The 14088-nt window shown below is 35.6% G+C and overlaps 1 protein-coding gene across 1 annotated transcript; it reads left to right on the forward strand.

The window, feature by feature from the left end:
* Positions 1-6624: 6624 nt before the first annotated feature.
* On the forward strand, positions 6625-10177 carry LOC141612480 (3-ketoacyl-CoA synthase 6-like). The gene is made up of 2 exons (XM_074431272.1): positions 6625-7465; positions 9261-10177. Exons 1-2 carry the CDS (start codon positions 6758-6760, stop codon positions 10032-10034), a joined length of 1482 nt encoding a protein of 493 aa, XP_074287373.1. The 5' UTR covers positions 6625-6757; the 3' UTR covers positions 10035-10177.
* The last annotated feature ends 3911 nt before the right edge of the window (positions 10178-14088 follow it).

Consider the following 14088-nt stretch of genomic DNA (forward strand, 5'->3'; position numbering starts at 1 on the left):
GCCGGACTCTCCTTATGATCTCTGGTGTAACGACACTCGTCATAGTTCTGACTAGGCGGATTCAATAAGGTTTGAAAGGAAGTCATTTCCCTTGCTTGCAAAAAAAAAAAATCCTCAAATATACATTGCTCACAAAAGGTGCAGATTCGATTTTCACGGTTTAAAAACATTGACAGACATGTATGTATTTAAAGTTACATTTAATAACCATTTTTAAGGGAAAAAAAAGTTTGATCAGAGTTATGTTTATATCAGGCTAGCTTTTATGTGACGGAGAAGTGGGGCAATTGGAACAACACAAAGGCCCTCCTGGTTAGCCTACACGTACTGCACAGCATTTCCCTCATTTTCATTGCGTTTCATTAAGCAATAATGTTCCGTTTGTAAATAAACAACATACAATAAGGGATGTTCCCATACTGTGTTGTTGCTTATTAAATGAAATTTATAAAATTTATATGATAAAGTTTGATATTATCAAACAATTGAAAAATGAAATCCAACTTTTAGCTAAATTAATTTAATCAAAGGTAAAAAAAAAAATGAATAAAGTGGAGGGAGTAGAAAATTCTAGGGCGTTTAAGGCCATGTTCAGCCATGAGTGTAGAAAGTCGGGAACCGGGGTCTGATTTGGCCTCAAATTTACAATCTTTAGGCCTTGTTTTTTGTGGGTTATAGCAGCTGAATTGAAAACTCATTATCAAAATTATTACTTTCACAAATTCTTGCTTGGCTAAATTCTTTTGTGTGGGTTGATATATAGTTATATCAAAACTCATTATCAAAATTATTACTTGCACAAATTCTTATTTAACACGTATATATTCATGTTAAATAATAAAGTTCAATTAAATACATAAAATGAAAATAAAATACCTAAGAAATGGTATACTCTTATCTCATTCACTTATAAATAATATTTAACCCGTTTTATTAATAAGATCGGCAAACTTATTTAATGGTAGTCTAGACTATTCCAACAATTAATTATTCACGGTTATGGACATAATACTCTTCTAAGATATGAACCATTTACGTGTAGGATATGACTTGCTTGGCTAAATTCTTTTGTGTGGGTGGATATGTACTTATATTTTATATAGTTATATCAAAACTCATTATTACAATTATTACTTGTACAAATTCTTATTTAAATCGAACATATTCATCTTAAATAATAAAACAAGTTAAATAAATGGAGGAGATAAAAACAAAATATTTAAGAAATGGTAAATGCTTGTCTCACCCACCTATACAGAGTAGTATTTAACCCGTTTTACTCTTAAACGGATCACAAATTCTTAAAAGGGACGGTCTCTCATTAATAATGGTGAGAGACCTCTCTCAGAGAAGTAGTTATCATTTTTTATTTAATTTATTTTTTTAAAAAATTTTAGTGTTTTTATTTGATGTCTCTCATTAATATAATGAGAAACAATCTCTCGGGAGACTTACTCCGGATATAATAATTTCAAACTTATTTAATGGTAGTCTAGACTCTAGACTATTCCAACAAATAAATCAACAACACAAATTCTCATTATAGACGGGAGATATCCGTCTATATATAGTTATAGACGGAGCAAATATCCACCCACTGTAAGCATAAGACAAGCAACAAATTACATGGTGGGGCCTAAAAATATTACCATTTTAAGCATCATTTTAGACGGATATATATCCGTCGTGAGACTAATTAAATCAACAATTAATCTTTCACGGTTTGTGTTAAAGGAATTGACTAATTAGTCGGCATCCATTTATTAGAAGTGTGGTTCTTTAGTCCACTGAGTATGAATATAGTGACAAACACATAATGCTTCCTTTACTACAACGTACATGTCTTTATTTTTACATGCACGTATGTATTATTATTATTATTAGCCAAGAAAGTCCATAGATTGTCAAAGGTTATTCATAACGGAATAGTACTATATAAGGAGAGATTCTTACGTTTATCGGGTGTATCATGTTAACTTACATCCCCGTGATAAAAAAAAATGAAATTAAGGCCGTGTTTTTTTCGGCTGAAAAAAAATTGAATTGAACTCGACTGAAATGTATTTAACTATATTGAATGCATCTGAATTAAATTGAATGAAACTGAACTGAAGTAATGAATAGAGCTGAACTGGATTAAAATGAATTGAAATTAAGTTCAACATAATAGGGCTTAACAATATAGACCGTAAATAACTTGGCATTTATTAGTTTTCATTTGCAACCACTTAACTAAATCAACTAATTTTACGTTGTTATTTAGTTTTACCGTCAACATCTAATAATTCACAATATAAATCCGAGTTAATCCAAATTAAATTATTCCGTAAAATTTGAAAAAATGGTATCCCATTAAAGAAAAGGAGTAAATTCGTACATATAATATGCTTGAGGTTATTGAAGTTTGTAGACAAAACAAGTCATAATATATACTCCCTTCATATCGGTCAATTATTGTCCTTTGGTTTTGACACAAAGACCAAGAAAAGATAAGGGAACCAATTATTTGATGACAATTTGACCAAATTGAGTGTGATTGTTCAAATTGCTCGTCAAATATAATTTTAAAATAAAAAAGACAACAATTATCTGAGAAATCCAAAATGAAATAGGACAAGAAATGCCCGGAACAGAGGGAGTAGAAGTAAAATCATCATCAAACAGTTGGAAGTTGGATGGACGACAGATGATTGGTGATAAGTGATAACTAACTATTCCAACAAACTATAAAAAATAACTCCAAATTAATTAATGCAATATTAAGTCACAAGTTTTGACGTGTTATGTGATTGGTCCATGAATTTAATGATACACCAATCATTTTTAATTTAGTTAACGTGATTTTGAGGGTGATTACCCATTAAATTAATTCCTAAGATGGGTCTAACCAATTGGTCGTCTATCAAGTTGGGTGCACCCGTATCCATGATATTACATTAAATGGCATCAAAATTTTGCATTATCTTCTTCTTCTTTAAAAGTTTAGTTTAACATATCCGATGATCCGAAAGAAGGGCCAAATTTTATACTCCGTATACAACAAAACTGTAAATGGTTATTCTAGTATAAGAACAGGTTTTCAGTTCAAGTCATGAGAATACAATAATGCTCAAACTAATGAGGAAGAGAGTTTTACCGACCTAGTAATTATATCCGTCTCGAATCTGGATAAAACCAGATGATATACACACAAAAAAAATACAACAAAATATATTTTAAGATGTTTTTTAATTTTAAATGTTTAAAATGTCTTTTGATTCTGTATTTTAGAAAATGGAATTACATACTTACAACATACTCTATAATGTTAACGTAATTTTTATGGGTATAAAAGGAGCCATGATGACAATTATGTTATTGATGGCGTTTGAACTCAGATCATAAGTAGTAAATACTCACCCCGTGCGACTCTACCAGTCAAGCTAGCTGATATATGTATAATGCAAGTGTAATTAAGGTCAACAATTCCACATGAAATCTATTTAGATTTGGTCGTGATTGAGATTGTTCTTTGCAAAAATTCAATACGAAGGATCCATTTATTTAAATAAGAATAAATGGGATTTTGATTTATCTTACTTATAGTAGCTACCTTTAGCTAACTATTATAAGTAGATAACAAGAGACATTGTTAAATGTTACTCTATGGCCTGTTCTTTTGGGCTGAAAGCCACTTAATTTAAGTTCACTTCAGATTGTATAAGTTTAGTTCAGATCCTATAAGTTCAGTTCAATTTGAATCCTATGATTTTAGTTCAGTTCATATCCTATAAGTTCAGTTCAGATCCAATAAGTTCAGTTCGGATTCTATGCGTCACTTAATTTAAGTTCACTTTAGATTCTATAAGTTCAGTTCAGTTTAGTTCATATCTTATAAGTTCAGTTCAAATACTATAAGTTCAGTTCAGTTCAGATTCTATAAGTTTAGTTCAGTTCAGATCAGATCAGTTTTAGTCCAAAAGACAGGACCTATAACTTATACAGAGTAATTTTTGTTGTTCTCGAGACCTTAGGTCTCGCCTTACTATCTTTAAGTTTTACTATTGATTGTCTATTTGTAACTAATAATGTTGTTCATTATCCTTGACATTTGCCTAATGTAATTTACCAAGGTATTTCATTTGTTTCCATATCTAAACAATTGTTGCAATTAGAGCTTATTATGATATTTATCTAAGTCCAAGAATACTTTATTTTGAAAGAGAAGTGAAGGAATAAAAGAAGTAATCATAATTGCAAATAACAACGTGGACATGTTACATGTATCATCATGGTACAATTTGTGTGCCAAATAAATGAGGAGTTAATCCATAAAAAGACACGTGTAGGTATAATATTAGAGCAATAGTTACTGCTACAAGTACTATCTATAGTGTTATGGACTTGTGGCGAAATAAATAAACTGAAAATTATATGCATAGGAGTAATCATTATGACACTCTTTCTATATGTAGTTCATTGTTTGTCCCAAAATTTTAGGAAAAAAATGTTTGGTTTATGTCAAATTATTGTCTACGTTTTAAGTATTGTGATTGATAGAGTAGACTTACATTGTCAGATTGTCTCGAATTATTATGTAAAACGATCTTATAAGTAAGAGCAATGTTACTGAAAAAACCGTTCAATATAATGATTTCAACCCACAATATATGAACTTAAATTTACTCCGTATATCTCAATATGTTATTACAGTTAATTAGTTATCAACTTGTCAAAATAAAATTGAATGATATTGAAAAAATCTCATACTATAATCAGACCTTGAAAAACTGGCCCGCCTGACATTTTTAATCATTAATTAATAATAATTTTGAAACGAAGCTAGCGAAGTTTGAGTTAAACTTGCTATAAGGCTGACCCGAGACTCGAAAAGCGTGACCCGAGTTTGACCAGATCGAGATCGACTCAGGCCGAAGTGACCCCACATGATCAATAAGTTGCCTGAAATTACTTAGTTAAGGCAAAATCCTGACCCGAGAATGACCCAAAGCAACCCACAACGACCCAATCTGAGTGATACGACCCAAAAATCATGTGATTATTGTTAACTCGTATATGACCAGTCCCAAAGTAACCCGACCCAAATCAAATGACCAATTTATCAGGTCTAACTAACTGTAACGATGTCTTATAGAAGAATCGATATTGAGGGTCATTTAGATAAGCCTAAAAATGGCATACCGGGATCAATGTGTAATGCATCCTTGTCAAAGATTGATTGAATCTTGAACCGCAAGTAAAAATGGGCCATCATCTTATACAATTTGATTGACGCATAGCTTGGCGCCAATGCATGCATGTGATGTCTATAATTTCTAACTAATTTTTCTTGACTTACATTATAATGAAATTAAAACTCTCTAATGTGATTACTCGTATGATGAAGCCATCATAATTAGCTAGTACAAAGAGGAAGTAATTAAGCAAGGAAAAAAAAAACCAATAGGATTAAAAATCATCCTAAACGGAGTACAATAAACATTATGTTTGTACACAAAATCTCATTTGTGACGGCACGTATCCGTCACTTTGGAATGACGGATATCATTTTCTCTCACAAATGACCCAAATAGAGGAGAGAAGGAAGCACATGGAGGTGCCCCCACCTTGTCCCCCCCTATTCGTTTTGTGAGTGACATTACCTGTCACTTGCTCCGACCCGTCTTCAGCAAGACTAATTGTTATTTGTATGACAGCACGAGTATAACCTCTTAATTAGGTGGATGCCAAGCCTTGTGGTGTAAACATCTAACTAATTTTTCATGCATGACTTACAATAATTCTACAACTCTATGATTATGATACTCATTAATGACAAGCTCACCATTGGTCGACTCGCGGATGATGCGCTCGTTCTGCTGAACAATGAAAAATCTAAAATTTATAGTTAAGAAAATCTCGAGTTTTTCAAATTTTACGTTGTACCTGTTGAAATTTTTCAATCCTAATTTCACTTTCTGATTCTGATACTAAACTTAGCTTGTTATACCATATTATCATGCACTCATGAAACCAAATATAATCAATTAAATTACTATTTTCAAATTTTACGTAGTTGTATTATTAGTTCGTCCCGTTGAGATTCGTCGATCCTAATTTTAAATTCAGATTCCGATACTGAAACTTATCTTGCTATACCACATTACCATGCACTAATGAAACCAAATATAATCAATTAAATTAATATTTTCAAATTTTACGTGGTATTATTAGTTGTCCCGTTGAAATTCTTCAACCCTAATTTTAAATCCTGATTCCGATACTAAAACTTAGCTTGCAATACCATATTACCATGCACTCAAAACCAAAATAATCAATTAAATTAATATTTTCAAATTTTACTATTGTATCATTAGTTCATTTCCGTTAAAATTTTTTAATCCTAGTTCCGATACTGAAACTGAGTTTGCAAGCTTGCAATACCATATTACCATGCACTATTGCACTTATATGAAACCAAAATAATCAATTAAATTAATATAATAATGAAAATAATTAAGTCTTCCAACTAAGAAAGCGTTGCTTGATAATGAGACCTTCAATTTAATCTCCCCATCCACCCACATTCATTGCTTACACACCTTTTTTTCTCTTTATATTACCTCCTCTTCCTCACTCATTTTTGTAAGCTTCTTCTTTACATACAACACACACAAAAAAAGAAAAAAATTCCCACTTAAATAACAAAAAAAAAAAATATATCAATTAGATTCAAAATTAACAATATTATTGTTGCTTAGCTTGAATAAAAGTTATTATGGATACGAGTCATACAAATTCTGTAAAGTTAAAGTACGTTAAACTAGGTTACAGTTACCTAGTGAACCATTTCCTAGGTCTTATTCTTATACCAATTATGGCTGGGGTACTAGTCCAGATTCTTCGGGTCGGACCCGAATATATTGTAACCCTAGTGAAATCCTTACATTTGGATACAATCCAAGTGTTATGCTCTTCATTTCTTATAATATTTGTACTTACGGTCTACTTCATGTCTAAGCCACGGTCCGTTTATTTAGTGGACTACTCCTTATTTAAACCCTTGTCGATATTCCGTGTCCCATTTTCGACTTTTATGGAGCATTCGCGACTCAACCTGAAAGATAACCCGAAAAGTGTTGAATTTCAAATGAGGATTTTAGAAAGGTCGGGTTTAGGTGAAGAGACATGTTTACCCCCGGCTATTCATTATATTCCTCCTAATCCTACTATGGAAGCTGCCCGGGCCGAGGCCGAAATGGTCATTTTTTCGTCGATCGATGATTTGTTAAAAAAGACGGGTGTTAAGGCTAAGGAAATTGATATTTTGATCGTTAATTGTAGTTTATTTTCTCCTACGCCTTCTTTATCTGCTATGGTGGTCAATAAATACAAGCTAAGGAGTAATATTAAAAGCTTTAATTTAGCGGGTATGGGTTGTAGTTGTAGCCCGATATCCGTCGACCTGGCCCGCGACTTGTTACAGGTAACGCTTCTAATTTTTTCATTGGTCGATATTTTTATAAAAGAAGTCATAAGAACAATTTAAATAATCCAACGTTTCTAATATTTTCATTGGTCGATATTTTTATAAAAGGAGTCATAAGAACAACTTAAATAATCCGTTTCAAGCCGGTTTTTTACATGGTACTCCATACTTGGTAAATTAGATGAGTAAAATATTTTGCTTAAATAGGTTGATTCTGTATTACGGAAATATGAGACGGTTTTACACGGGACGAACAGTTTCTCCGGATTTACTTTCATTAAATTCTTACTCTGAATTGGTTATTGATTGCGAAATTTTAAAGTCTTGCTTTAGTAATGTGACAACCAAATCGTGAAAAATGTCAGTAGAAAGAAATTAATGTTGGGTGGCAAACAAATATTCATCAATGTGGAATTTATATCGCACACATGTTTTGGTACGATATGTTGTTTACTCTTGTTAGGGCAAAATAAAATTGACTGTAAAACTAAGGGAAATGATGAATACAATTCAATGGGGTGTATTTAAGAAACTAAAAAAGAAAATAAATACTTAATACATATATTAATTGCATTGATTTATGTGTAATTTATGCCTTAATTTCTAAATTAATACCAAATTTAGAAGGGTATTAAATGCTTAAATACAACCCATTGAATTGTATTTATCATTTTCCTTTTAATTAATACTCTTAATAAATTTTCGAAAACGTCTCATTATGTTATTAAGTTATTTCCTCTTTTTCGTCGATACTTATTGCTTACACTATAGGGGAAAAAAAATCGACCGTAAAATTAATTAATACTCTTAATTAACTTTCGAAGACGTCTCATTATGTTATTAGGGAGTATGTTATTTCCTCTTTTTCATCGACATTTATTGCTTATATTATAGGTCAAAAATAGACCGTAAAATTAATTAATTAATTAATACTCGTAATAAACTTTTGAAAACTTCTCATTATGTTATTACGGAGTATGTTATTTCCTCTTTTTCATCGACACTTATATTTTACATTACAGGCAAAAAAGCGGACCGTAAAATTAATTAATACTCGTAATAAACTCTTGAAAACGGCTCATTATGTAATTTCCTCTTTTTCTTCGACACTTATTGCTTAGTACTACACTATATGCAACTGTTTTGTAGGCTTTGCCACATGCTAATTAAATCATGCAAGTATAATATGTGGCTCATTTATTTCAACCCAAATTCTAGTTTAAAATGAATATCTGTATATTTGTCTTAAACAAAAAACCAATAAGTGGGTTATACATCCGATGTACTACCACCAGTTGTGTAGATTTTGAGCATTTTCGAGTTTTGTTTTAAAGTTTCTGAGTTTTATTATAAAGTTTTTGAGTTCATTCACTTAAATATTAAGCTCAAAAAATTACAATATAACTCAAAAACATTACATATAAACTCAGTTAAATTTGAGTTTTGGCGGGAAAAAATCAAAATGTAACTGATAAACTTAAAAATGCTCAGAAAAAATACACATAAGCTCAAAAACAAATGAGCTATGAGGTAATACATCCGATGTATGTTCCTATTTCTCACAAAAAAACATATCAAATAAATACGAATATCAGTTATATAGGGTCAAATGGTCAATTGCCTGGACTGGTAAAAGTTTGTTACTAGTTACTATCATTAATTCATTAAATGGTAGTACTTGGATCGATTTTTATTATAAAATGGATATGTCCGTCCTAAATAAGACTAGACGACTAGCTGTTTTTTCATCGTAAACCGTGTTAATACGTTTTTTTTTTTGGTAAATAAACAGGTGCACCCGAATTCATATGCCCTAGTGATCAGCACGGAGATCATAACGCCAAACTATTATCAAGGGAACGAGCGTGCGATGCTCTTGCCAAATTGCCTATTCCGTGTGGGATGTGCGACAATCTTGTTATCGAACAAGCCAAAGGAGAAGCGTAGGTCCAAGTACCAGCTTCTCCATGTTGTCCGTACCCATAAGGGTGCGGACGACAAGGCATATAAGTGTGTATTCCAAGAGGAAGACAAAGAGGGCAAAGTCGGAATTTCACTTCAAAAGGATTTAATGGCAATAGCCGGGGAGGCTTTAAAGTCCAATATCACTACAATGGGCCCATTAGTCCTACCGGCGTCCGAACAACTTTTATTTTTATTCTCGTTAATTGGTCGGAAAATATTTAACCCGAAATGGAAGCCTTATATACCCGATTTCAAGCAAGCCTTCGAACATTTTTGTATTCATGCGGGTGGTAGGGCGGTCATAGACGAGCTTCAGAAGAACCTTCAATTGTCGTCTGAACATTGTGAAGCGTCTAGGATGACGCTTCATAGGTTCGGGAACACGTCTTCGTCTTCCCTTTGGTACGAGCTAAGCTACATTGAGTCGAAGGGGAGGATGAATAAGGGTGATCGAGTTTGGCAAATTGCATTTGGAAGCGGGTTTAAGTGTAATAGCGCGGTTTGGAAGTGTAACCGGACTATTAAGACACATGTTGATGGGCCTTGGGCCGACTGCATTGACCGATACCCGGTCCATATACCGGATGTGATGAAGCTTTGAATAGCATTACTTGATGTACCAAAAGATCATATTGTCTGCTTAATTAATTGTGTGAAACAAATGTGGGTTTTATTCATCATATTAATTATGTGAAACAAATACTTTGTAACAAGTTATTAATGTTAGCTTTAGTTTATCATAAATGTCCAGTAAGTGGATTATACATCTGATGTAGTACATCAGATGGTATAGTTTTTTAGCATTAAGATAAAGTTTTTGAGTTTTAATCTAATTTTTTTGAGTTTTATTATAAAGTTTTTGAGTTTATTTACTTAAACTTTAATCTAAAAAAGTTACATTATAACTCAAAAAGATAACATATAAGCTCAACAAAATTTGATTTTTGACATCATAAAACTAAAATGTAATTTATAAACTTCATAGTACTCGAAAAAATTACACAAAAACTCAAAAAAGTGATTAAGTATGATGTAGTACATCCGATGTACAATCCTTTTTCTCTAAATGTCCGTCACTTGTTTTTTTTTTTTTTTTTTTGAAACAACCCCAAAAACGGGTTTACCTCATCTCATTAATGTCACGAGTAACCAACGACATAACTTGTTCGGGTAACAAACTATCCCATACTTGCCTACCTATTTCAGACGAACTATAATGGGCAAGCTCATGTGCTACACTATTGAGTTTCCGACTAACAAAAGACCAAATAACTGAATTAAAAGCAGAACTAAAATAGAAAATGTCATCTAAAATCAAATGGAAATCACTCTGGCCGTGCTCCTTCTTCTTTAAAGCGTCAATCACCGGTTTGCAGTCGCTCTCGATGATTATATTCGAATGTCCTCTGTTCCTCGCCTCTTTAACTCCTTCGAGAATCGCCATAGTCTCCGCTAGCTTTGGTTCCATCTCCTCCCTCCTATGCTCTGATAAGCCCCACACCACCTCACCATTGTTTCCTCGGCAAACCACTCTTACTCCCATTCCCCAACCTTCCTTCACTCCCGCATCTATATTCAACTTCACATACCCCCGTTCTGGTTTCGCCCACTGCCCCTGCTCACCCATAATGGCCCCTGCTGCCTCCACGTTTCCCGTATCCACCTCCATCTCCCTTCTCATACCCTCTACTCTCTTCACCACCCGCATTGCATCCAACTGCTCTTGCTCGAAAACCACTCTATTTCTTGCTTCCCACATCGCCCAACACCCGAACATAAACAAATCTATCTCACTATCCTCCAACTCCCTCCACACGTCCTCCACCCACTCCTTCACCCGCTCATACCCCTCCGTCCTCCTTACTCCAATCCCAAGTCTATCCCACACCCCACCCGTCCACCCACACCCCCTTACAAGATGAATAATGGTCTCCAACTCGCAACAACATATAGGACACCCTGCATCAATGGATCGAACACGGGTAGCTACGTTGGCTTTAGTGGCAATCACTTCGTTACATAGCTGCCATATAAACACCTTAACCCGAGGCCAAACATTCGCTCTCCAAATACGGTTCCAAAGTCTCTTTTCCCCCGCATAGCTAGAAGACCCAGCACCCTCCATATCGACTCCTACCATAGCTTTATAAGCTGTCTTTACTGAGTACTCGCCCCTCTTGTCCAAGTCCCACATCCAACAGTCCTTCGGTTTCGTAGCGCTAATACGTATATTTAGAATTCGTTCCTGCTCGAAAGGTAGAAACAGATTACTAACCTTGGATGTGTCCCACTCCCCACCATCCGCAGTCCACAGTTCAGCAACCCGCATGTCAACCGGTGCCTCCCCCCTATCTGAAATAATGAGTCTCGACTGTGTGTGTGGAATCCACGGGTCTGACCACACTCTCGTAGTTAACCCATTGCCAATACGCTTCCTAATCCCCAACTTCAACACCTCCCGAGCCTCCCAAATTCCACGCCACGTGTAGCTAGGATTAACCCCGAGATTTGCTTCCATAAATTGTCCACTCGGGAAATATTTTCCGCCCACAGCCCGCACCATAAGGCTAGTCTTGTCAGTTAAGAACCTCCATGCTTGTTTGCCTAAAAGTGTCATGTTGAATTTGTGGAAGTCCCTAAAGCCTAGTCCACCCATCCCCTTCGGTTTACAGAGCTTCGACCAAGCAATCCAAGGTATCTTCGCCCTACCCCGAGCTGCCCCCCACCAAAACCGTGACACTAGGGATCGAAGTTCATTACAAAAGTTGTCCGGGAGCTTGAAGACACTCATCGCATAGGTTGGGATTGATTGGGCGACTGCCTTTATCAACACTTCCCGACCCGCCTTCGAAAACAACTGCCCTTTCCATCCTTGTAATTTCTTCCCCAATTTGTCACGCACCACATTCGCTACCACACTCCTAGAATGACCGACTGTTGTAGGAAGTCCCAGATATCGGTCCTGGCCATCCACCATTCGAACCCCCAACACTTGAGTAACCCCCTCTTTATCTCTTTCACGAGTTCCTCGGCTAAAAGAAACCGTAGTTTTGTCAAAATTAATCACCTGTCCCGAGGCCCCAGCATAATCGTTTAGGATCTCCTTCACCTTAGTAGCTTCGTCCATTTTGGCCTTGACAAAGAAAATACTATCATCCGCAAAGAGCAGATGTGTTACCGTAGGCGATTGTGGGGCGATCCTTATTCCATGTATAGACCCCATTTCCGCAGCTCGTCTCATTAAACTTGATAAAACTTCCGCGCACAGTATAAAGAGATAAGGTGATAGAGGGTCACCTTGTCGAAGTCCTCGCTCGGGTCGAAACTCTTCAGACGGAGTGCCATTGATAAGGATAGAAAAACTAACAGAAGTCACACAATGCATCACTCTATCTACCCAACCTGTATCAAACCCCATCCGGATCAAAACCCGCTCCAAAAAATTCCACTCCACTCTATCATATGCTTTGGACATGTCAAGTTTGAGCGCCATAAACCCATTTTTATGCTTGGAATTTTTCATGAAATGGAACATTTCGAAAGCTACTAATATATTATCCGTGATGAGGCGACCCGGTGTAAAGGCACTTTGATTTTCCGACACAATTTCACCCAAGAAAATTTTCAGACGGTTAGCTAGAACCTTCGACACCAATTTATAAATGACATTACATAAACTTATGGGACGAAAATCGGTCATTTTATCTGGTGCCTTTTTCTTTGGGATTAAAACAATATGAGTTTTATTAATACCTGTCGGAAATGGAGCCCCTCGCAAGATACCGAGAACCGTTCGAGTAACCGCCTGCCCCACTATATGCCAATAGGTCTGATAGAAGAGCCCATTCATGCCATCCGGACCGGGAGCCTTTAGGGGATGCATCTGGTTTAGCGCGGTCACGACCTCCTCTTCCGTATAATCACCCCGAAGTACGGTATTCATGGTTCCCGTAACTCTCCCTGCCACTCCATCAAGTAAATGTTCAAAATATGTCGGCTGCCCAGAGGCAAAAACGTCCTCAAAATACTCCCTTGCCACCCTGGAAATGTCTTCCCGGCCCTCCCAAACACGCCCCTCATTATCAACCAGACGTGCCAAATGATTCTTCTGCTTTCTCTGACTCGCTTTTCGATGAAAGAACTTTGTATTTCGATCTCCTTCTTTAAGCCAAATTGCCCGGGACCTTTGTCTCCAAAAAAGTTCCTCTTGTTTGAGCAGCTCCGCAATCTCTTTAACCAAGCCCCGTCTCTCCTTAACCGCACCCCTCGATCTTCCCCCCGCATTCAGCACCTCAAGCCGTCTTCGTTTCTTCTTTAAATCACGCATCACCTTCCCTATACTTGTACCCTTCCACTTCTGCAAGTCCTCCGCACACTGAGTGTAACACCCCGATTTATAAAGGAGCCTATAGCAAGACATTCCCTAATAAACCGGACTGTTACCATCTCGGTTTCCCGAGGTAGTGAATAACAAATTAAACTCCAAGGCAAATTACATAATTTCTTTAACTTAACTTTTTACAAAACCTCATTTACATCAAATTACAAGAACTAACATAAATAAAAGTGAAAGTCTTCTAAATGATGATCTAGCTACTAAGTCTTCTGATCCAGTGTCTCACGCCCATCAAGCTCCCATCCTATCTCATAAACCT

The sequence above is a fragment of the Silene latifolia genome, chromosome 11 (genome assembly GCF_048544455.1).
Source record: "Silene latifolia isolate original U9 population chromosome 11, ASM4854445v1, whole genome shotgun sequence".
In the NCBI taxonomy this organism is placed as follows: Eukaryota; Viridiplantae; Streptophyta; class Magnoliopsida; order Caryophyllales; family Caryophyllaceae; genus Silene; species Silene latifolia.